Raw genomic sequence first — 26,196 nt, 5'->3', positions numbered from 1 at the left:
TCGAGAATTGCAGGCATAGCAACTTTAAGTATGTGACAAGTGATATAATGTGAATAGTTTTCAGGTCAATTTAGTGTGATTCCTTAAACACATTCCATCTTTGCCTCATGAAGATATTGATGCAGTGCAAATTCACATGTTGTAGTATATATGCTGACAAACAAGTCCATCATTTTTCCGACGTGCATTTGGTGTATTGAACAACATGAAGCCAGGTGCCAGCAGTTGTCATTGCTGTTGTATCTCCACTGGGGTTTTGTAAGCCTAAGGTCATGCAATCTAGGTCAACAAAAAACTAAATTCTGTGACATGTGGAATATGAGTTATAAAAAATTCCAGGGCACAACGCTCTACCATGAACGTTACTTCAGTGTTTCTGTTTGTGCTGTGTGTTTTAGATGAAATTTTGTAACTATTCAGATGAAATTCCAGTTATTTTGTATAAATAGCTGTTTGTTTATTGTTAGCCATTGCCTTAGTACTCCACATAAAACACCGATTCACAAGAGGGCTTCCTGCTGTAGACCCTTTCCACCCACGTGACTAAATGTAAACAACACCACCACGCATGGACCACCTTGGCCACAGTGATCACATATATTCCTGTGGGCAGCCTCAACCACGTGCAAGCGAACGTGCGAATGCTGCATGCTTGTTTATCTTGAATAGGTAGATTACCATCACAACACTATGCACTCGTTACCATCACAACACATCATAGGTCTAGCACGGGAAAAAGGTCTACAATTTGTTTATGAGTAACAGTGCATTATTCAGATGGAGAAGTCTCAGAAGGCTTGCATCCTGCGCGACAATACTTGAAAATGAAGACCAGGAAAAGCTCTTCACTCATTCTGCATGTGTCTGTGGGATATGTTTACGTTAAAAGTGCAAATCATTCTTAACTCAGCATCAACAAGGCTGCTGGAACCTTTCAGTTCCATCATTTACCCGGGCACTCAGGTCCTTTTTCACCCTAGTCACAGTTTGCAAGGAACCTTCTTGTCTTTTACTAAACATCTAGTATTGTGCATTAACCCAGCAAGACATTCTTTGTGCTGTGTAATGGGACATACTGTACATGTACTCTACATGTACATGTACTCTACATGCACTGTACATGTACTCTACATGTACTGTGCCTTACATTTTTCATCTGAATACAGTGTATATGTACCGGTACGTGAATCCTTGGTGCTGAAGTTCATGTATAGCATGTACCTCAGTTGTCGCATGTGCTGCATGTAAAATGGTTTAGAGAGAGTTGTGGAAAAATTAATATTTGGCATACTCCCAACCTATAAAAATGAATGGAAAGTCACCCAAGCCACTTTTGAGTTAAAGGCCTTCAAAAGAATCTTGGCATTTTCTCAGTAGGAATATCAACGTATGTCTATTTTTCACCAAAATGCCAAACTGAAGGATACACTGTAAATCAAAACAAAGAACCCTGTTTGCTCTTTCTAATGCAAAAACCATGACAAATAACCTCAGAAAGGAGACCTTAAGACTTGTTACGTGGGGAGTGGTCACATGTACTGTAGGGTCCATTGATTAACTCGAAATAACTTGAATGCATGGACTTGAATGCTTTGAAGGTATCCCTGGCATTTTATATTTGCTGTTTGTTTTTTTCTCATTAAAATTGCCAACCATTCTACACATGCATGTGTGTTTATACATGGATATGTATAAGCAACCTTTCCAAATTCTTCACAGTTTGAAAAATGACCTTGATACAAAAATGTTCAACCCTGAAATAAGTTTGAAGATCACATGGTGAATTTTCCTTCATTCCATTTGAATTGCTCCCAGGTGAAGACATAGTATTCCTTGCCACCGACATCAACCTTCCCGGGGCCGTAGACTGGGTCATGATGCAGAGCTGCTTCGGCAATCACTTCATGCTGGTCCTGGAGAAGCAGGAGAAGTTTGACGGCCTGCAGCAGTTCTTTGCCATTGTCCAGCTCATCGGCACCCGCAAGCAAGCTGAGAACTTTGCCTACAGGTATGATATCCACACGGAGTGCCCTGTCAGGACTTCACGATTGGCCACCCACCGCCCCCAATCGGCCCCCATTTTGGAACTGAATTGAGTGAATCACTCCCTTCATTGTTTGGCATATTGCTTCTTGTTTCTGTACTCTTTTAAACCACTTACTGTTTTACTAACGTGAAATTGCAACATACATGTAGGATCTATATCGTTGGCCCAGTGGATCATCACGGTGTACCTTCTTTTGCTGACAAAATTTCTAAAACTTTCTTCTACTATGCACATCCTCCAAAACACTTCAACATTTGCACGTGAAGTAAATAGCCTGTTAGAGTGCAAAAGAAAGAAATTTCACTGTATTGTCTTTGTAATTATAATACTCCATACATGGCACAAGATGTTCGAATTGGGATGAGAGCTGTGTGGCTTCTAAAAATGGTCCCTGAATATTCTAAAATCTGAAAGTGAAATGATACTCGATGACGCATCTTAAAACCCCCTTCCCCCACCCGGCAAAGGTCAACAGTGACCCTAACATTCAGTACATTTGGTTTCCATTTCTTTTGTCTGCCCAGACTTGAACTGAACGGCCACAGGAGGCGACTGTCTTGGGAAGCCACGCCCCGCTCCATCCACGAGGGCGTGGCAGCGGCCATCATGAACAGCGACTGTCTTGTCTTTGACTCGAGCATCGCTCAACTCTTTGCCGAGAATGGAAACCTTGGCATCAACGTGACCATTTCAATGTGCTGAGCAGTGCTGCCTCCCATAAAAACTTCAAAAACAATTGAAAACAGCATTGCAAATGAGTACGTTCAAGTGACAACTGGAAAGCCATAGCCAAGTGCCATTGAACCAGTTTTACTCGTTAAATGAACATGTTGTATCACGACGTCGTGAAGCTTGCATTCGTCGTGGTCCTCACACTTCAAATCTGCAAGCTCTTCCTGAAGGACCAGGTTCGAGATGATGGGATCCATAGAGTTGACTGATTGGAGTGTTCAGTGGAGGAAAATATGTGTATTCCAGAGGAACTTCCATCAAACTGACCTAAAGCCTTGCAGAAAAAAACTGCTGTACATAAAAGCGTCCATAAGCGTTTTGTTACCAGTGCTTTGATGCATTGTGTGGTGCCAGATCTTATACCGCTTGCACATTGAGCATAGAGGAACGGCACTTGTTGTTGACTGTTAACCAGTGCAGAGCTTCAAGAGTGATATGTTTACTTGAGAGAGAACCCACAAGATATGAATGAGATGGGCATATGAAAACAAAGCATTGGACATGCTGGAACACAGTTGAAAGGATTGGAAGGAGTACACTGTACGTTAAGGCATTGAATAAATGGAGGATTTAAGCACAAGGATGTGCATGGAAGAAACTAACGAAAGGAGTCAAGACAGCAAGTGTCTGGGAACTGAGAAAGCTTTGATTGCATCCCTCGGAGCACCGACTGCAAACCACATAAAGAGCAGTTATGATATTTGTGGTTCACCTATACAGGAAGTTTCACCTTTGCATGCGCATACACGTATCTTGTGAACAGTGCTGTCATCAAGAAGAAATTCCTTGGAGCTGGTTAGCAGAAGCTATTGCCAAGGAAGAAAAGTTGTTTTAATAGCAAAATTATTTGCTTAGCAGAAATCAGCCTGGCAGTCAATTTCACGAAACTTGGTGGAACTTCTTGCCCTGCGTAAGCGTTGCACAATACACACACATTCACTCTCGTGAATAGTTGCTGAGCTGCGCAATGCTGTAATTAATTTTGTTGGGCAGGGATGATCATGGCATTTATGACAGCTGTTCCCCTTCATTATTACAACAGTTCTTAACTTAGCTCCACCCCTCATTTTGAAAATGTTTCCGTCTTGTTGGAATGGGGTAGAAAATCTCAAAGTTCTTTCGCAGCCAAACTAGTTACCTCCAAACAACAAAGTTGTACATGTACATGTATGTTTATTGTACAAGCCTTGCTACGTTAACAATGATGCGCCATAAGTGAACATGATTCGTTCGTTAAATCATTCATCTCTGATTTTTTTGTTGTAACTTAGGGTACCTCAACCCCTTCGCAACGGGAACCGTTGACAGCCGCGGCTTTGTGTGAGGATTAGTGCATACCACACATACAGTCTATTCACCATGCAGCTGCTGGTTCAATGGGGCCTGCTGCTGGACAAAGCCCTCCATTCAGGGCATACCACAGCCCAGCAGTCACGGTCAAAAGAATTACCGGCACAAAGGGGTTAAATAATTGTGTAAGTTGTGCCGCGATGTGTTGTGCAAGTCGTAGACTTGAGCAATGCGTAACTTTATGAAATGTGTCATTATTTATTGCGCAACTCACAGAATATATGAAAATGTGGCGTCAGTGAAGTTACTCCATTGCATCAAGTTTCATGAAATCGGCTGCAGAACCAATTGTGTGCAGCGTGCATCACACAGTTCGCATAACTCTTTTTGGTGAACAAGTATTATCTGTGCTTAGCAATTTCTGTGCTCCATGAAATGGATCCATGGCGGGGGAGCATTGTTTCCGGAAGAAGTTTCCTAATGTGGAGTGGGAATGTTTTAATTGTTGAGAGGTCCTCTCTGACTGGACACAGTGTGTTTGATTCATAGCGCTGTACATGAGCTCACTTTTCAGAATGCCATCTTGGTCTAGTCCCCTGTGTGCATCATTGAGCAGCCTAGTGGAGTGAGGCACCACATCTTTAGCACTGGTACATGTATATGTTAAGTTACGGACCTCATTTTACTTTCAAAACTTTAAAGGGTTTTCCAGTATTCGGCTTTAGCTTCAGCTCTGGCTTTGCCTGATTTTTAACCTCATGACTTTGAAGATGTTTATCTCATGAATAAGTCATACATTGCTAGCGGCATATCTCACTACATGTTATTGACCAGATCAGCCAAACGATTAAAATATCCCAGAGATAAAGCCTGAGATAGAGTGTGCCAAGTATTTGAAAACCCCCTTGCATGCAGGAAAAGGTGAAGACCAGCCCCCACATTCTTCAGGGTGGAAACCTTCCAAAAGACAACGAATCAATGAGGCCCAACAATGAGGATTAAAGGTCTCACAGTTGAGAAGCGTTTTTGTCTCTCATGTTTTGTTGCTGAAAATCTGAGTAGACTAACTTAAGTGAAAAGGCCATCCCACAGAATTCTCAGGCTATTACGTTATGCGCACATATCATGCATGCAATTTGGCACATATTTGTGGTGTGCACACCATGTGGTGGTGGTGACATCTCTTGAGGACGAGTCTGAAGTCAACTGGTTTTGTGTCCATATCATGAGTCAGCATTCACAATGTCCAAAAACGTGACATGGCGTGACTCACCTTTCAGACTTATTGAAGACATCATTGTTGTTGGTATGCTGCTAGAGCATTCCGACCTCTATGTAGCCAGTATTAAAGCCAGAGGTTTGATCACGGAAGCCAGAGGTTTGATCAAGGAATTTGTCTGTAGAAAACATGGGTAGATTAAAGATAAAATCCTGTCCAAAGTCCAATGCATGCCAAACCTCAGTCATCAACTGTCTGGGTTGCTACGGGAGTCTGAGTCATATCAACAATACGCAGAGACATGTAATTGCACTCCAAGCTTAAAAAGGAAAAAGAGCGGAACACCGATGGACATGTAACTCTTGGTTCATAGGCTTTTGCACTTAGAAGAATACAGTTTATATTAATGCACCTGTAGTTCCCCTTGGAGGTTGTAGCAGTGTACACGTCCATGTACATCAGGTGTTGTCGCTGGAGCAAAGAAATCAAAGCATGAAACTCCTCCAGTGAAATATAACACCTTGGCTGGACAAAGTCCAATGCCAGCTCACACGTGCTGGTGACATTGGGCTCAACATCTACATGTACATGTATAGGACCCAATCAAAAGATGGCAAAGTACCACGTGACCGCATGGTCACTCAAGATCAGCCACCAAGCCCGAGTTCTTTTTCAAATGACATGATGGTCGCTATCTTTTATATTGGAGGTTTTGCCCTTCAGCAGTGTATATTTATGAACTGTCTTCACTTGGTTTTGTCCGAGGGTTGTTAAAAACAATTCACAAGCTCACTTGGGTGGGACTCCAACCCACGACCTCCTGTTTAGCAGTGCAGACGCCTTACAGCTTGATCACCCACATGTTGCTTGCTGGGGTTGGTAGCCGGTTATGGTTTGAGTTAGCACTGGTATTGCACAAAACATATTCCTACTGTACATGTGAGATGTGGTTCAAGGCCCACCCAGGTAAGCTTGGGAATTCTTTTGGCTGCCCTCAAGAAACATCCTACATGTGAAAGAAAATCTTTCAATGTAACATCAGTATCTCACAGATGCAAAAAATCACATCTTGCTGATACAGCACTTGGTGTTGTCTGCACATTCAAAGCAAGCTTTCTGAAGGCTTACTCACTTCCTACATGTACATGTACATGTAAATACAGTGCATGGCACCATGGTCTTTGCCTATGATGATGGTGGATTGGCATCAGGGTCTCGTGGGTCAGTAAGAATGCCCTGTATGTATATTTAGGTGGATTCTGCGATGTACAAAGACCTGTCATGTATTTCACAGATTTACAGAAAGCAAAAGTCATCATTATACATGTATAAAAAGGATTGATTAGGAACAGTTTCCTTTCCATTTGCCTACACAGCTTGGAAATCGCTATACCTCTTGGCCACCAAATTCCCCTTCCAAAGAAAAGTAATAAAAAATAAATTAACTAATAATTGAGGGCCAATTTGGGACAAAATACATGTATGTAAATTTGTGTTTGACATTGATGATTAACTTGGTTATTTGGTTCCTTTTGTGGTTTGTTTCTTGGTCAGTCAGCAAATATTGAAGCCAAGCAATTCTATGAATTGTGACAGGTCTTAAGTACATGTTCACGTCAGTGCGAGTCGGCGAGTCAGACAGCGCACTGGCAATACTGTTTTTTAATGATACAACAAAAGATGTACAAAAATCATATGAGTGGACGTTGTTTTGAATGATGTAAAGAATTTCATACAATGTTATGTACTCCATTGAGCATTATGCCACCATTTTGATTGTGGCATGTGATACATACCTTATGCCAGTGGTACATATATCATTTTGTTTTGGTTCAGTAGATGAAAAAAAAAATTAGGTGGCATTTACTGAGGGAAATAGGTGTTGCAATTCATATACTGTAAATGTGATTTTATGATAATGCAAGATGTGAAATCCAAGTATAATGACGTTAAAACCTCAAATGTGCACACAAACTGTGTCCTCAACATATTAAAAATCCATGACGACTTAATTTTCCCTGTAATTTTTTTCAGATTTGCCTATTTGCATTTAAGGTAAAAATACCTTGGAACTGAACAGTTTGTACAAATATTGTTCTCAGTCCCAGACTCATGAACTGCACACATCACTGTATTTTGCAGGCCAAAAAGTTCTAGTGTGTCCTGGAAAAGGATCAATTATGTAACATCTGTTTTGCTTGCTTCCTTTTCCTGCCTTCAACACATGTGGATCCTTTTTACACCTTGAAAAGGTGCTGGTAGGGCTTTCTTGCATTTTATATCATGGTCATGGACTTTTTTAACCTTAGCAGTGCCAAATCCTTTGATTTCAATATGATTTTACATACACCCGATGGGTTAGGGTTAACCAGATTTCACTGCTTAACAGTGGTGTACATGCATGCATTGCATTAGTAACAAATACGTAAAAATGCAAGAGTGACTTGCCCAGCGTGTCCATTCAGCATTCTGAAAGCTGAACTGGATTCAGAACTGTGACAACTGGTTCCTTGCTGTATTATTCTGCCAACCAGCTGTTTTTTGTAAAACACCTTGTCTAGTTTCTTGACCCTCGGAACAAAGCCAGGTCCGTGTAATTTAGTCAGTGAAATTACTTGACGTGTACAGATAGCCAGCTTCCATGGCCCTATTCCAATAATCGACTTGGGCTTTGTCTCAGGCTTCGTTCCCAAAACCAGTCCCCGATTGTGGGCCTGAAGCGTTTACATTAAATTGGATTACTGTAATTTCTGGCTCGCTTGCATCTTATTTGATGTTCTGTGGCACTATTAAACTAATTACTGCGCTTACAGCTTCAAAGTCAGCTAGTTAAAAAACAGGTGAAGCCCGAGACGGAGCCGAAGTTGAGTATTGGAAAACGGCCCATGTGCCGGGTTGTCCTGGTATTGTGGCAAACATAAGGTTGGGAGAAGATGATAAATTGAATAGTGCATGTACGTTTGGCAGACTGTTCACCACTGTCAGTTATCACGTCGCAGTTTCTGCAAACTTGTGATGATATCAAAAGAGAAAGACTTGTGGAATGTTTTGGCGCTATTGATTATAAATTATCACACCAATGGGAATGGAGAGTGGAAAAGTATGATGCGTCTGCATATGTACAGATGAGGCTTGGTTCAATATTTGGAACACAGATACTCTGCATTATTGTATGATCATGAGTGGAATTTACCAATTTGTCTTCGAGCAAATTTGACGTACATGAGCTACGTTTGAGTCCACAGTACACTGCAAAGCATTATGCAATATGTGAAAAGTATTATTGGTCCTGGTGCATGTATATCAATATATGTGCATGTATGAATTAAGATCACAGATTCAGGTTTGTTTGAAGTGTACATGTATACGAAATACCCCGTATTTATGTGTATAGGAGGGCTCACAGGGTTTTCATAATCAATGTCTGAATGATGCAAATCAATGTACATTTACACCCCTCTGTTAATTACCAAGGTGGCATCACTCACATATGACCCACTCTGTGAAAATGAGTCTTAAGTCACCAGAGCCACTTTGGAGTAAAAAGTCTTTAGAATAATTTTGCACAGTGAAATCAAAAGGAACCCACAGGATTTGTCACCATGGAGTGTCCACTTTCACTGGATGCCAAACTGAGTGATACATCAAAACAAAAAAACTCAATTTGCTTTTTGCAGTACTGATGAAAACTTAAAAGTGGCTCTGGTGACTTAAGATGTATTTTCACAGAGTGGGTCACATATATGCAGTGATACCAGAAGAGTTTTTATACCATCTCAATATATAATGCTCCCCATTTTACGTGGGTATTGCTCCACAGTTTTTCAGAGGTTGGTGCTCTCAAAGAACTGCTGCAGTGTTGCAGTTTAGGCATTGATGCCCATGTACAAGTAGCTTTACCAGCTACTTTAAAAAGCGGTACCCACTTGGTGTATCCTACCCTGTGACACTAAGAGACAGTGACACCTAGTGAATTGTGACAGGTGTCCAGTGGGCGCGGGATTGCACAAAGTGGTGTTCATTGCAGCCAACTAATGTGTACATGTGTACCTAGTGGTACCATGTGGCACCCATAGGCACTCAGAATTACCAAGTGGTTCCCATTACGCAGTACCCAGTCATACGGGTATCCAGTAGTGCCCAGTTGTAGCAATACTCTAAATGGGTGCTTTATTAAACAGGTCATTTGGCTGCCAAGTTTATTTTGTCATTCAGTTAGCCTATCAGTGATTGACATCTTGATTTCAGTAAAAGCAATGCTAGTTAAAAAATGCTGTAGAAAATTATTTCATTAAAGTTTCTTGTGAATTTGGGTTTAGTAAAATGTAAATTGTAACATAAAAATGGTTTAGTTAGAGCAAAGTTATATTTTGCCTGTTTTGAAGGAAACAAAACCCTGAAAGACCACACTTGTAAAGGTATCCTTTCCTCAATTTTCTGTGTGTTGTGTTTATTTTAGAAAATGCCACCAAAGACAACTTAAAACCCCCAAGTTGACTGTGTTATTGGAAGAATTTTAACACAATTTCCTCTTTCTGTTAAACGCTTAGAGGCAAAATGCCAAAATTACTTCAAAATATTTCTGAAGGAAAAACAACAACTGCTGACGGCTCATCATAGATAAAAAAAAAAAAACACATCAATGGGAAAAACTTTTTAAGGAGGGTCAAGTGGGATTAATTGTCTACCTTTGTGACTTCGGTTTAAATCCAAACCTAGTGTATCGTTTGGATACAGTTTTCAGTCTCTGCCACATTTTGTAGGTTTTCTCATCCTGCCTCCAGACTTGGTTCATATCTTCAGTTCTGGTCTGCAGTGGACATTATATGTACATTCTAACCACGGTGCCAATCTGTGGAATTCATTTAATTGGTAGTAGAAAGGAAGCAAAAATGACCTCTTCTTCCATAAGAAATTTTGTGAAGAGAGACCAACGGCGACAGCCTTTGTTATACATTTATTTCCAGAACATTCTGATTGGCTGAGCCAAAATATAACTTCAAGCAGGGAGACACCTTTTCCAAGGTCTGTAACAGCTGACTAAAGAACTGCACATCAAAGGGAAATACAGTGACATGACATGAGCAACATGTAGTCTTATTTGTTCAACAGAGAACAGAAATAATTCTAATCCTGCATAGTAATTTTCAAATTTTGACAATTTATTACACTTCCACAGTTCAAATGTGAAACCAAAACTACTCGGGCAAAAACACTCAAATTTCTGGAATAGAAGAAAAATATTTCATACTCTTAGTACAATGTACTCTGCATGAGAACATTTGCACAGACTGGATCTACCCCCACCCCCAACCAAAGAGACATTTCTAATTACCATTTTGCAACCTAGTAACTACTGATATTCATCAATGCAGAAAATATATAATCCTTTCTAGTAGAAACTACATATCAAAAATACTTTAGTATTCAATGCAAATATCTGTTAAGCACTTTAGCAGTAGTACTATACCTACTTCCAAACAATGGGCAAATTTCATACAAAAATATTCCAACTTTCTGGTCAAAATATATAAAACATCTTCGGAGTAGATTCGGAAAATACCTTGCACAAGAGTACTGACATTGCCTGTTTTTAACAATCATGGCATTTACTGGTTTTCTTCCACAAGGAACAGAATATGAACGTTTACACATCTAGAGAAAGAAAATATTGTAATATCAACAATATTGCATGTACATTATGTAGTTCACATGACAAATACTTCAATTAAAAAGTCAATTCCAGTACACAAAATATTTAGTATCCAATGTGAAAAAACTGCACCTTACTTCAGTACACATTTCCAAAAGAGGTTAAAAATCCACGTAGTAGTTTACAATAAAGTCTAATCTTGTTGCTTTAAACAAAACATTCAGACACACCTGTACCAACCAACAATGAAAAGGACGTACACATCTTCCTGTCTAAATTGAAGCATTCTGATCTTAACATATTTTATAAACTCTCTGATCACAACGTAAATTATAAATCAGGAATGTCAGATTTTAAGGTAAGACCTGGAATGATGTGTGTAAATGTGCCTATACACTGAGACATCTTACTGTGGTGGCACCACACACGTTCTCAAACTTGACGCGCACACCCATTTGGCAAGTCACAAGCTCCTATAGACACATCCGAGCAGATGCCATTCCAGCCGGGCTATCACACTCACACATGGGCTTTAACTGTGGCTTGTGCGCAGAGTTTGGCAAGTTACGACATCCTACTGGTCAGAGAGGAATGTAGCACATGTGCACTACCTCTGGGCAAACAGGGTGGCCCCACAGTAAGGGCTTAAATTCTTGTCATTGGATTTATCTACTGGTTGAAGAAAGATGCACATCAGTAGCTTCACTTCGGCAGAGAAAGTTTTGTTGAAAACACCAACAGATATCTTTGGCCATAAGTGCTGCTGCACAAACAGCTATGAGTCTGCAAGGCAGGTAGTCTGGTACTGAAAACTCAGCAGCTCAAATCAAGCCCATCCCTCTAGCACACTTTTGCCACCACTGTGAAATGCCAATAACACTATGATATTTTGACATGTTAACCCACTGACCTATGAAACACTTTTGAATTTTCAGGCTTGTAGTATACTCACTTAATTTGAACTCAACGGTTTCTCACCACACACACCAGTTGACACTTCTTTTATGTCCATTTCTACAATCTTGAAGTCTTTCGTGACAAGAGTACAATTCTAATGCTAATCATGCCCAAAGTACAATGCATTGCATTTGACAGAAGAAAGGGAGATCAAGATAAGGCTTACAAGTCTGAATTACCTACTTTGTAAGGATTCAAATTCAGAATGGTTTCCACTATGCAGTCTTTGATTGCATAGTCTTCTGTGCCTCCGGCAGTTGTCTACCCTCCATCCGAATCTTCACGATGTAATCCTTCTCGGCCGAGCCTATGTACAGCGCATCCCCCATGTCCAGGACGCTGGTGGCAGACGAGACCATCTGGCCAGTGGGGTCGTGCAGGCTCTGCAAGATCTTACCCTGCTGGTCCAACTCCAAGATCATGCCGTACTTGGACAGCCACTTTGTGAGAGTTTCAGGGTTAATGTACTGCAGAGACAGGAGTGAGGTTGACATTTCTGGTCACGTTTGCTCTGTTTAGCTTTTTTTAAATTAAATTTTATATTGTTATTTCCATAACAATAATTAGTTATATATAATAATAATCCTTGTTAGGAGAGAGACAATTTTTGTTCAAGTGACACATTCATTTATATTTATTTTATACCAAACTTTCTGGTCACAAGATAAATAAGTGTTGACATAAAACTTACTTGTCGATAAAAAGAAAACTAAGATTCAAGCATAAACAATCTTCAAGCAGCAGAGCAACAATGAATCATTTTTCAAACAAAACAAAACAGCAAACTAAACAAAAAGAAAACCACAGCAAAGGTAGACGCCAGTAGTTAGTCAAAGTAATCAAGCACACACCTTGGTGATGATCGTTCGAAGCCAGGGCCTTGCATACAGGAAATCGAAAATTGGGATGGACGTCCCGATGCGACCGCCCACATGGGCCAGAGCCACCCAATAGCCCCCAGTCACACTGGGGCGGACCTTCATCGGCATACCTGGCAGATTGCTGGCAAAGACCTGGTAGCCACCAGATAATGGGCCCTGGAAATGGTACCTGCAAGAATATGATCCGATCCAGTCATGAATATCAAGAAATGTATACAAGCGTCTCCTTTTGATGCAGGCCTTTTTTTCCTTTGACATTGCAACATACGCTGTGGTCCCGAGTACATCCTTCAGACAGTTAAAATGCTGACAAAATGTTGGTGGGCTGGGACAGTTTAGAAGCATCTTATCCAGCAGAGAAGGTGAATATTTTCCTCTTACACGACAAAGAAAAATACAAGGGGAACGCAGCTTGGAAATTTTAAACAGAGGAAAAGAAAAAATGACACAAAAAAAGATCTAACAACAAATTGTTGAGTTAACCACTTGGGACTGCCGGTACTGGACACGTATTCTTTATACGCGTGACCGGGGTCTCCGAAATCAGACAAAGGAAACTGGGCCTTGTGACAAAAGACCATACTCGTAACAAAACACCAGGCTGCTGGGCATTACCAACATTTTTTCACTCTCAATAGTGGAGATAATTCAGACTTTTTTTGAAACAGTATATTACGGTTTAGGGGATTTAGAGCGACCGGATTGCCACCAGGGACAAAAGCGCTCCACCACCACAGTGATGAGCCACACAGTACCGCTGTACGCTACTCTGGCCCCTATTGAAAAGGAGTCAGCAGCGCACTGTGCCAGGCTCGTGAACAAAAGAAAATACCGCACAATCTGGGCTCTGTTTACAAGGCAGCAGGCCTGGCTGAAATACTCCAGCGCCAATAGATGTTGTCTGTCAGAGTAGACCCAGACAGTCCTTCATGTGGGTGTAAGTGTCCAGTAAATGAAGGTATGAATTTTTAAAGTATTTTGAAAACAGAAAAAAAAAGAAAATATTCCATCCAAGCATCATCAACATACATAAATGCCCCCGGCGCCAAGTGGTTAACAACTTGAGACCCGAATATGCAGTTTGTAGAAGGACTGATACAAGCAAGAAAAACCATTCACTTGAGGATGCGGAAACGAGTTGCCTCTGAGATTAGCATGAAGTCTTCATCAGGAGAGAACTGTATGCCAGTTGGGTAGTACAGCTTGGGCACGGCAATGTTGCTCATGTTGTTGATGGGGTTAAACCACATTAACCTGCAACGGGAGATTTTGAAACACAAGTGTCAAAGAGAAACACAAACTATCAGTTACTATCTGCCTAACGGGATGAACTGTTTCAAGAAGGACCTCGCCTTCAACACAGTTTTGTTGAGAACATTATAATAATAGACACGTATTTATACAGCAATTTTAACCAGATCAAAGCCCTTTCCTACAAGTGTGAAACAATAAACGAGCAAAAACGCGGAGATCAGTCACTGGAAATATCCAAATTACTGAGGGGATTTGGTAAAAAGGCGAGTCGGAGAGATTTTTAACATCGGAATTTATGGTGAGTCTCAGGTATGGCATAGAGAATACTTGGCCACTTTTACTTGTAGTTTTTATCGTCACCTGCAAACAGGACACATCGACGGAAAATCTAAACCCCAAGAGTAAGATTAAGGTAAGTTTGGAGTATTATGTGACAGGGTCAACCCCAACGTCCCAAGTATATGTGTGCTATGAACATCCTGGGACCTCCAAAACCCTCCACTGTGCATACAAGTCAAACTTGTACTCTGACAGTTTAGAGGTATCGAGGCTGATGGGAAGTGAAAATGGGTAGGCTGCACCTCCCTCGGTCCTCCTAAATCCCCCCAAATCTCCTGAAAGAATTTCAAAGGTCTGGAGGGGCTATGGCAAATGATCTTAACCCTAACCCCCTAGGATGGGTGCAAAATCATATTAAACTTGGAGGATTCAGGAATGTTAGGGCTAACTGGTAAGACTTATGATACACAAACAAGGGCTGGGATAGTACTTGAGACCATCGTAACTCCCTGCAAGTCCATCACAAGTAGTCTATTCTTGAGCTAAGTCACAAGCTATTCCATTGAACTGTAACAAGAAGCATTCTTTATCAATGTTCATCCCCCATATCCATGAAAGGACTGGACTCTTGACTGACTCAACTGCAACCCAAAATTGGACACTGACCCAGGGTTTCATCTAGAAATTACAATATCTGCCTGTCCTTCCTAATGCAACGTTAGAAACTGCCTGTCTGTTTTTAAACCGTTGCCTTTTGGTGCTATCTGAGCCCATTCCCATGACAGGTGGACAGATGGCCACATGAGATACTACACCTCCCCTCACATTTCCCCTCCACTAACTCTAACTGAAATCTAATTCCACTGAAATGTTACAACTTGCGGGGTGACTGACTAAAACAAGTTTTGAGAACGATCACCTTCCACAGCCACTGGCCTCCCACAGGGCATTATCCCGCTGACGGTGGTTCCATGTCTTGCAGGAATCGATGAAGAAGAAGTCCCTGTTCTCACCCCGGAACTTCTCCAGGTCATTGCCGTACTTGATGGGGAAGCGGTCGTAGCTCCGAGTACTGCTTACCAGCCTTTCAATGAACCCTGAGGAAAATTGTTAAACAAAAATAATAATTATCTCATCGCCCAAGCCATGCAGGGAAACTGACATGGTGCTTTCAAAGTCATAATAAAGATGAACAAAGGAATAGAGTAGAGCAAAATTTCAACCTGTGACCTCCAAGACACTGTGCCAGCACTCTAGCAACTGAGCAACCAATCCTTATATTGGTGGTTCCTGCACTACTCACGCATCAATGGAGGTGTCTGTCAGATAAGACTTGCCACCAGACAGTCATTCATGTGGGTAAACTGAGCATTTTCCAACTATTGAAAGAGATTGTTTGGAAAATCCTAAATCTGGTAATCCTGATGAAAAATCTGGAAATCAGGAAAACCTTGACAAATCTCATCCTTGAAACTACAGGTCTGAAGTTCTGGAGGTCACTGGTTCAAATACCATTCCAGTCAATTTCTTCCTCATTAAAACTCATTAGTAGTACTCCTGTTATCTTTCACCCAGAATATGATTTGCTTTAGTTGTTCAGATTCGCTTCACTTTTCAAAATTACCTTCACTCAAAAAATTTCTTTTACTGATGACAAATATTTAGTTCCAATAAATCTGGAATTAATGTTGAAGTATCCATTTTTCAAACAAGCCTATCTTATGGATCATCCATAAGACGGGCTTACTTCTCTTTGCCAAGGCTACAAAAATTTGATTAGTTTTCACATTTGTCAAAATTAATTCATTTCTTGAATTACAAAATAATAGCATAAGTAATAAGTATACTCTTAAGAAATATAACGGTTTCCTAATAAATTTATTCTTTTCACTAAAAACTCAGTTGGCCTTATTCACAAGTCAGCCATATTGAATTAAAAGCAAGGTTAACATTTTGTTTTGGTTCCTGGGAATAAAAGTGACAGCACTGGACTGAAACTTCATTACAATACACCGTCATTTATGCTGATGGGGAGTTTTAATATTTGTGATTAATTGTATCTAAATGTTTTAAACCACATTGAAGGAATATGAAAGTGAGGCATGGAACCAAAAATAGTCTGGCGTCACCCCCATTAACAGATTACATTCAAGAAGATGGGAACCCAATCAAAAATGGCTTCCTGTGAATAAGATCTATTTGGCATACCATTTGGCTTCACTCGGAACAGTCCCATGTAGCTATCCATCACAAGAATCTCACCACCATAGATTCTCAATCCCAATGGGCGTCCACAGTTGGGTTCGTTGACGGGAGTGCCTATGGAGGAGTGAAGGGGGAAGGGGGATGAAGTTTATTAATCTAGACACTTTTTTACAACTCAAGCACATATATCTATCAGTAACTTGGTTGAAGAATTTCAGCAGGGCCGGATGAGATGATTCAAACTTACCACATGGTCTGGAACCCAGTCTTCCCATACTGCGCATTTTTGATTCGTTGGTTATTCTAAAGATTCCACCGTCATACGTTCCTGTAAATATTTTACCTGCAATGAACACAAAGCAACAGTATTTTTAAATTAATATTCATTTGTTGGGCACCACACTGACAAGTGGAAAAACTTTGCTTTCTCTCATAGCTCAAAACATCTCAGGCAAAAAAATGCATCTATCTCTTTGAGGCAATTCAGCTGCGGGCGTCTACAAGCTTGTGTTGAGACAGAAACACTATCACCACAGGAAAATAACAGTTAGTCAAAAACTGAAGACTCATTTCAAAGTAAACCTTGGGTCATCATCTGCTTTAGAGAAGTTATATGCAACAAGCCAATCTAGGATGTGGTTCAATGACATAAAACATTTTTTCACATCTTTATACTGAAGTGAATATGGCCAATTTCCATTGTAGTAAAATGTCTAGCAAGATGGAGAACAAAACTGATTTCCAAGGTTCCCTTATTAACAGCAACATTTTCCATTGTTACAGCTAAGGGCACAGTTACAGTTAATTTGAGTCCAACGTCTTTGTAAACCCTGGGCTTACGTAACTGCCAATGATGTACAAAAACATTTCAGTGCATCAAAAGGGGTGCTAGTATCACACTAGGCTTTCTATTGTATTATCTGGTCACACGTTACATACATTTTTTTGACTATCTGTGATGTTTTGTATTTTTTGCTGCCACAGTTTAAGTTTTTGAGGATTTATGATGGCATGGGGCATGAGTCCTCTGATCCCAGTGAGAACCCAAGCACACATTCGCAGGAAGATCAGACCAATTCACCCCTATTTAGATCTCCAAAGACCTCCATAATGTCTCCAAGGTTTATTTCTTGCGCTACAAGTTGTTATCTTGAGTTTTAGTAGAACGCTTAACTTTCTCACCGCCAGCCATCACTAACCATTATCTTCAGCTAGGCATTCCGGACCTCGTATCTTCCCTTCCAGGAGTTTGACCCCATCCAACAACCTTGTGTTCGGGGCAAGAGCGCCTTCTAGGGCTGGAGGAGTTGGAAGGCTGAAAGACACAACATCCAAGCATCACTGAGAGATGTGTATGCTATCTACAGTAGATAGCGGCTAATTAACACTGTTCTGAGCTTCAGTTTGTGATACACCAAAATTTCTCACACAATAAAGCACACAAGAAAAGGCTCGAGGAGAGGACGAATCGAATTTGCGTACTGTATAAATGTCAATGCCAAGAATACAATTAGCCCTGTATCTCTATCGTGCACTGGCTCAAAAGCCTGCAACCCACAGTGTCGAAGTGAGAATCCTTCTGGTACTAATAAGATCCAACCATCCCTTAGGCCAAACAGCGTCAGAGTTCCAAGTGGTGACCATTTGGCAGTTTATACCAATGTTAACTTCCAAATGCGATAAGGTCCCACAGATTTGTAAATTATCAGCTACAGTGTACACCTTTTTGCAGCAGGTGGGGTAAGGGCTATGGGGCACACCCGTTACCAGGAAGAGGGGGCAAAGCTCTTTCTAAGGGGATCAAAGTTCTCATTGGCAGCAAACTGACAAGGCAGTAACAGTAGAAGGGGTTTAATTCCACGATATAGTTTCATGCAGTATGGTGATTGTCACCTCATTTCTTTTTCTAAGCTTTTCCCTTTCCTTTTACTTAATTTTTCCTGTTTTGGTCACAATATAAGAAAATGCTTTCAAGGTTTGTACAGTAAAAAAAAAAATGGAATAAATCAGTTGGATTACCTACCTGAAACCTTCAGGGTTGATTGGTGACTCCAAATAATAGGTAACTGCACCAGCAACAACAGCTACTCCCATTAGTACTTTCAGAACAAATTTAGTGCGCTGCCTGTGAAATTAATACAAACAAATTGTAAGAATGGATAAAATGGGATACAGAGGTATTCTTTAGGAATGCAATTACAAGAATGCTATTTCACTGAAACTTTTAACAGCACAATTACCACAACGTTGGGGGCCTTAGTTTCCAAACTCTTGGCACGGGCACTTGATTCTTCTTGGTGTCAATTTCCTCCACGCCGGGGGAAGGTGCTAGAGACTGGCCCTTCCTTTTCTTGAGGCCACTGCTTGACGATGTAGCAGACATCTTCTCAAATGATCACTTCACAGTAACTGAACTGGTGTTGCTGATGGCTTCCTTCTATACTGGAATCAAACATTGATTTTTCTATGTATGAACAAAGGGAGACTTTGAGACGCTTGGTGGCGGCAAACAAACCGGTTCTTTTCGCCTGTTCTGAGCATGTGCTCATTGTTCTCAGCATGCGGGCATTGTTCTAAACATGCAGGCATTGTTCTTAGCTTGCCCAAAACTGTGAAACTGTGGACCGGTATGTCTGCTGCCACCAGTGTCTCAAAGTCTCCCATTAAAGTTAACATTTCACATTTTAGACTCATGAACTACTTGACTCAAAAATGCTAAATCTTGGAAATACGGTGGAGTGAGGAATGCAAAGATAAAGTTAAGCTATGTGGGGCCCAACTATCACCAACCCATGCATACCCATAACGTCTGACACATGTAGCCATCAACTACTGTGGCCTGGATACTAGCTGTCCACCAAGCATCTGAGCCAAGCTACAGTAACACATGTACTTCTATGCTAGGGCAAGTAATAAAGTTCAAAACAAGCAGTTAACACGCCCATCACAAAGGGGCTCAGAGCCTCAGGGGGCCAGGCCCTCCCTGGTGAGCAGCTGGCCGCCTATTAGCACAAACAATAAACATCAAAATTAACTCTTGTTCTTATGATGTATCCCCCTAGCTGTGCTCTCCCCCCCCATGCCTGAGACTGGTTTCAGGGCTGGTAATCAAGAGTTTCTTTTTGGACAATCTCAAATTGCAAGTGTAATAAACATCAAGTTCAGACTACTTTCTACCAAGCACTCTTCGGAATTAAACCCCTATTGCTCCTCTAAAATGACTCCAAAGCTTTGCAAAGTTAAACTGGGACTCCTCTCAGTTCAGATACTGGTACATTACGAGCTCACAGTTCTGTGATTAATGGTCCCATATGAAATTCTTGCAAATTAAGCTTCTTACAGCTATAATTGGAGCAATTACTCGGACATATCCATAAGTTAACCAAAAAAGCCAAAAAGGGTTTCTGGGTGCATATAGTAAGACTTGTTAGTCACTGTACTTTTTATTTCTAGAAGTGGAAAAATTCAACATGTCTCACTTGGCTATAGCCATGATAGCAATTATGTCAATTATTACCCTTTAGAATTATGGCACTAACTTACCAGTTCTAAAGGTTTGGGGCACCTATTTCTGACAGGATGGCCAGTGTACGGAACTATTAAAAATGCTTTTTAATGGCTCCATGACCATAGTACATGTACTGGTCAGACAGCTAGCCAGAGAGAGCCAATCCAAGGCCTCAACAGTGACATAGGGCTTCATGATGTATACCCCCAAAACTGTGGGGTCTGATGTCCCCTCCGTTCCCACAAACGGGAGCGGAGCGGACATCAGACCCCACAGTTCTGGGGGTACATAATGTAGGCCTACATTTACCATAGTCTGAGTAACTTGGACCCTACAAATTGTATTTTTTTAACATTTGGACATGGTCAGGTCCAAATGTTAAAAAAGGCAATTTGTAGGGGACAACTTCACTCCAAGTTACTTGGACTATGTATCAGCCTAGCTCTACTGAGTGGAGCGTTAGTATTCCTCTTTGTATGATTTTGGACGGGATCGTCATACTAACGCTCCACGCCTGTACATAGAGTAAGGGGAAAACGGTTCTCAAAAATTCCAAAAAAATTCCAAAAATTTTGAAGTTGGAAATATCATTGAAGCCCCAACCGTTTGACGTTGGCATTTAGTTTTACAGAAGCCAAGAGAGGTATTTTTGGTGAGTCTTTGGAATTTTTGAGAACCGTTTTCACCTTACTCTATGTACAGGCGTGGAGCGTAAGTATGACAATCCCGTCCAAAATCTTACAAAGAGGAATAGTAACCAGGTAATGCTCCACTCAGTAGAGCTAGTAGTAGGCCTACATGTATCACTGTCAGCCTACCTAGGCATACACTGCAACTTGTACGCTTCATTTTTCAACTCATCAAAACCAGACATTGATCATCATCGAAGCTATGATAAATGTTAAAGTGTAGGCCTGGTATAAAATGATATTCTGGCCACGTAATAATACTTACTTTGCCCAAACTTCCGAAAGTTCCAATTCAGCGGATCTAGAGGGAGTACCGCGACTTGGCTACGACAACAACCTGATGACTGGTAGTACTTCGCACTTACAGGACTGCGGTTTGAAAGGATTTTGCACAATAATGCTGTACGTTTTCCGCAATGATCAGCACTTTTTCACTATCTGCCTCACCTGCACAAGTGAACTTCCTGAAATGGCTTTGTTACCGACACTATCGAAAATTGCCAAAACTTCCTTTTAAAGTTTTAGCCCAGTGTTATTTCACTTGCATACGACCTAGGCCTGCCCTCGACGTATGTATCCGGGAGGGAGGGGGGTATTTGTAAGACAGATACCCTGCTACACTTCCTGTTTCTTTGCCACGAAAAATATGGGATTACCGCATTTGTAGTTAGGACACCGATCTAAAAAATATATGGTGGCTTAGAGCGGACTAAGAGGTTAGACCTAATGGCTGCGTTCGCGCGGTTAGTCCTGTTAATAGAGTAGGGATGTGCGCGCATCACTCCCAAGTCAGCATGACGGGGAGTACACATGTACAGTGTATGTCCAAGTACTCCTCCCGTTCGTGCGCTTAGAGAGAGTACTTGCGTTGTTAACACGAGACGAGTAGCTTGCTCGAACGCACCCACTAAGTCTTGATGTTTTTGCTGTTGTCTCTTGCCCTCAGAAAAAATGAAAGAAATAAAACCAACAAAAATATCTTAGAGCTGGGGTGGAATTGCAGACAGTGTTTGCAATTTAATACATGCAAGGGGCAGTTTAGTGGAACTTTGAATTCAAACCTGAATAGTTTGAAGTTGTATGAGGAATTAGCCTACATCAGTCCTCTTGATTTACGAATTATCTGAACCTATACAACCGTAAAATCTTCACATACATGTTTGAGAATTTAAGTTTCAGGAATTGCCATCAGCTTGATCGACACTTTCCTAAAACTATGGAATTCCATATCTGCCGTCGCCCGTCGCCCGTCGTCGGTGGCATTTTGCTTTTTGTTGTGTCCCAATTCTGCCATTTACCAGTTCCAAACATGCCATTTTCCGTCGCCCGTCGTGCGTCGTCCGTCGTGCGTCGCCCATCAAATGTGTTGCATAGGACCTGCAAAAGCCGTTGTTTAACAAATGACAATGTGATGATTCCATTCACTTCTAAAGATCTTTCCCGAGTAAGGCAAGTACAAATCCCACCTGCAAAGCATATACTAGTCACATAATTAATTCCAATAATGCTAGACTACCCCTGCCCCTTGACAAGAAAATATCGCCTCTGAGAATTCAACCAAGTGTTTTTGGGGGGAAAACATTTTCGGCAAAAATGTTCCGGCCAACTTATCCACAGTGTTATTCTAATTTGCATACTGTAAAAATGTGCCGACTTGTTTTCATCAAATTCCAGGAAGAAATATGCCAACCGATACAGATATCTTGTCCTCTCAATTTCACCTTGAAATCCAGAAATACTAAGACGTGCTGTGGATAACAAACTGTTTATTAAATGTATTGTTAAGGGGCAATTACCACTTGGTTTAAGTTTCAGAAAATATGACGTGTTGGTTTTTGTGGGTGTGTATGCCATGGTGGATAGGCCAATGAGAACAGGTTGTCCAGCACATCAGCATTACTTATGGGGCTAACAAGTAACGTTACTGTTTAAAAGACTTCTGTGAGCCAACCTGCAAATAAAGTCATGTCTAATTTGGAGTATACAGCAGATTTCATCATAGGTATACCCGCCCTCAAAATAATGTTGAATCAGTTCGTCTCTTATGAAAACTATTGGGAATCAAACATTGTAAATAATCTATTATTTACATTCCGTTCTGTGGGATATCGTGCAGGGACAGACAGAAATATCACATAGGCTATAGACCTAAAGTCTGGCTGTTAACGAGTAAAGTTACGTCTAGAGTAATTAATTTATCGAGAAAAACAATCTACCGTAACAAAAGTCTACTTTGTTGATTTATTTATGTAACCAAAATGGTGTTATTTCATATACACGTTACTTAGCCGATGTCAGGATATTATTTCTTCTTTCAATTGGAGTTTGGCGCAACTGCAAAAACGAATAGGCCTACATGTACATCTTCTAGTTCTATTGCTAAAATGAGAGTCAGGCATGGTGGATCGATCGAACAAGGATATGTACATGTGAAACGATCAAGGGTCAAAGTTAAAAATACCACTGTGCAATCGTGACCAAAAAAAACACGGGCGACGCACGACGTGCGTGACCAGAACGAAGGGTCATTTACACAGAATAGGCCTATTTTCAATTTAAACTAGACCGTGGCACCGATGTTAGATTACTTGGTATCCAACCCCTCCCCAAAATATAAAGAACCGATCAAACAAGCAGACATGCGAAGCAAAACTGCAAGGGTCGGTCTGGTGCGCATGCGCTGTAGGATACATTTTCATCAGCAGGTGCTCTGGGCGTCCTGAGACGCATAGCGCGTCTGTGCAGGTCCTGTTCTTTAATGACACATTTGAACTCACTTTGAGCTTGACTTCAAGGGATAAAGACGCAATAATCCGTTCCGAGTTGGAGCAAAAGAGGGCGTGTTTTGAAACTGACAGCACGTTGGTATTCACGCACCGCGCAGATACACAAGTTTATGCGCGTTTGACGCGAAGTACGCTGAGTACGCACAACGATTTTGGCCTAGAATGTGTGGTCTTCGTGTGCACGCCGAGTGCGTGCTAGAACCCGGTTGGAAATATTAGTACCATCTGTTTTTCTTTCGCTGGTGAGGGTGCACTGAAGCTCAGCTCAGTTGTTTTCTGTGTTGTTCTAGTTCTACAGTGTTAATACTTGGTTTGTGTGATGTCAGTTTACCTCTCTAGTTCCATCGTAATGTCTTATATTTAGTCATGATTTTAGCTGTTTTCCGATCTAATTTTATTCTTGAACTTTTAGTGCTTTTAAATTTGCCTAAATGTTACATAGAAATCAGACATTGTCAGTCTTATGACTCGCTGTTTGATCTAGTATGCCTAATAAACTGTAATGAAATAAAACGAAACGGTGGCTCGGGCCTCCTGAGGTGATATGAAACTCTACAATGTTGAAATTTCTACAGTGAAATAATTCTCTTTGAAATTGGAAACCTCTGGAAACTTTCAAGTTTCGGCCCCAGCAGGAAGTTGGTGACACCCTGCACGGTCGAAAAACATCAAACATTGGTACAAGTACATTAATGCTGTGGTAAACTTATCGGTAAAAATGGCATCTCGATCTCTGGATTGTGTGTACCGTACACGGCAAAATGATACTCCCTCCTGTATATCGTCCTGCATCTGTGAATTAAGTCCACAATTCGCCCTTCATGTAGCACTATATCCGGCCGCATGACCGCCCTGTTAAGGGGCACGCACTACTTGGCTGCGACATCTGGGCAAGTGCTCCAGCTAATGTTGTGCATTGGCTTGGCTTTAGCGTGCAAACCAAGACTGGAGGAATTCCTCCAGTTTTCCGGAATTAGCCGAAATATTCCGAAAGCGTCGCGTCTATATTCGGCATGATCGGATGGTACCTTTGATGTTCGGTAATTCCCAGCCGGGTAGGTAAGCTAGCTGTCGAACTTAAATATTTACGGTATGAAATTTTATGGTAGTCCGTCGGTAAAAACCGAAATAAAAACTGATCAAAATATTTTAAACAGTCTTATAATTTATAAGTAGTAAACCTAAAGCAATATTCTACTTCAATTACGAAGGATTATAATCTTTTATCTAACTTTTGCCAACAACAACTGCATGATGTCAACTCAACGGAATCTGGAACCCATCGACTGCAAGTAGGTAAATCTTTGCAACGTTGTACAATCTCGTTTTCACGTAAGCACAGGCAGTGAAAACAAACGTGCATGGACATGGAGACATATCGTAATATCGCCGGAAGTGACAGGTCGTTACGAACATTCATTTTTTACATATCTCAATGTAACTTTTCCTAGATATTACTGTGAGGAACACAAAGGTAAAGCTCCAACATAAGTATTTCATTGGGTGGTTTCACTTAGGAATTATTCTTCCAAAAGCTATTGCACGTGATAGGACGGCCAAACATAAAATCCCCATAGGAGGACCGCGCGAGGGTTCCGGAAGCTCGCTGCGTGACCTTTGACTTTCAGGCTCTATAGCACGCCTCCAACTTAGAGTTTATAACGCGTTGGCCAATCACAATAAGCGAAATCTGTCGACCCAATTCGCGTTTGGAAAGGGTCGACAGAATTCACGTATCTGGTTCGTAAGTGTAACGTCAGATCAGTTTAAACCACGCCCACTGCACATGCACTGCACATAGAGTTATCGACCCCACTTTGAGTATTGTAGCTCTGTATATGGGCTCCGCATACTAAGAAACACATTGACAAAATTGAGGCTGTCCAGCGCTAGCGCAGGGCGGTGCGTACTATCATTCAAGATTATAGGAGGACCAGCTCTGTTACAGCAACACTAAAAAGCTCAAACTTCCCCTCCTACGGCAGAGAAGACGGTACAGTAGCTTAGTCATGCTGCACAAAACCATTCATCACAGTGTTGACCTGGTCATAAGAGATTTCCTTGACTTGCAAGAACCTCCGTCAGCTCGCACACGAATGAACACTAAGAGCTGCAAGGCAAATTAACTTGTCATCCCACAGTCTGTGTCACAATCCCATCTTCATTCATTCTTTCCTAAGATGGCAAAACACACGAATTCTATTGAGAAGTTATCTAGCTTCAAAATAGCACTGCAAAACCATCTATAGCTAGAATGAACAACCCCCTAGTTCCGTTCTGAGTGATGCTCATTTAGAGCTTTTCAGAGAGTTCATCCAGATCCAGATGCATTGATCGCCGTTAATGGCATTCGGGACCATGGAACCGGAAGTTAACGCGCAACTTCAGCGATCGTCCAATGGGAGTCTGCAAATCGTGGCGCGTCCACCTTTGTGGAACCGGATTGTGATTGGCCAACGGGTTGCAAACTCTTGGAGGCGCACTATTGATGATGATGATGATGATGATGATGATGATGATGATGATGATGATGATGATGATGATGATGATGATGATGATGATGATGATGAGGATGAGGAGGAGGAGGAGGACACATTTATTTCAATGCTGTCATTCTATATCTGGCCATTGAATTGAGTAACATGATAAAATAGAATTATACATTTAATAAATTAGACGACAACAATTGGGTTTAA

General features: G+C 41.2%; 2 protein-coding genes across 5 annotated transcripts in view; one reads left to right on the top strand and one right to left on the bottom strand.

Annotated features, from left to right (window-relative positions):
- LOC147800575 (E3 ubiquitin-protein ligase SIAH1-like) overlaps positions 1-9,705 on the top strand; it is a 97,163-nt gene extending 87,458 nt beyond the window's left edge. For all 3 annotated transcript variants that reach the window (XM_087138191.1, XM_087138188.1, XM_087138196.1), the window contains exons 4-5: positions 1,816-2,008; positions 2,572-9,705. In XM_087138191.1, the coding sequence (XP_086994317.1) occupies positions 1,816-2,008; positions 2,572-2,749 (371 nt within the window). In that variant the 3' untranslated portion in view covers positions 2,750-9,705. The remainder of the gene's footprint in view (positions 1-1,815; positions 2,009-2,571) is intronic.
- A 521-nt stretch (positions 9,706-10,226) lies between these two features.
- Positions 10,227-21,479, bottom strand: LOC110978392 (adipocyte plasma membrane-associated protein-like). 2 transcript variants are annotated; one of them, XM_022233359.2, is made up of 10 exons: positions 20,980-21,479; positions 18,758-18,954; positions 18,541-18,642; positions 17,717-17,832; positions 16,765-16,860; positions 16,521-16,631; positions 15,232-15,409; positions 13,899-14,033; positions 12,750-12,948; positions 10,227-12,365 (listed from the first exon to the last, which is right to left on the bottom strand). In XM_022233359.2, the coding sequence occupies exons 2-10, from the start codon at positions 18,898-18,900 to the stop codon at positions 12,114-12,116; spliced, it is 1,332 nt and encodes a 443-aa protein (XP_022089051.2). In that variant the 5' UTR covers positions 18,901-18,954; positions 20,980-21,479; the 3' UTR covers positions 10,227-12,113. The 2 variants fall into 2 exon arrangements, with proteins under 2 accessions (XP_022089051.2, XP_022089049.2); XM_022233357.2 differs by having other exon boundaries at positions 18,758-18,959; positions 20,980-21,478.
- Between the last annotated feature and the right edge of the window lie 4,717 nt (positions 21,480-26,196).

This window comes from Acanthaster planci, linkage group LG01, assembly GCF_054643075.1.
Source record: "Acanthaster planci isolate LZ-2023a linkage group LG01, COTS_SCS, whole genome shotgun sequence".
Taxonomy (NCBI): domain Eukaryota; kingdom Metazoa; phylum Echinodermata; class Asteroidea; order Valvatida; family Acanthasteridae; genus Acanthaster; species Acanthaster planci.
The sequence above is the reverse complement of the archived record's forward strand: the minus strand, read 5'-3'. Positions and strand labels throughout refer to the sequence as shown.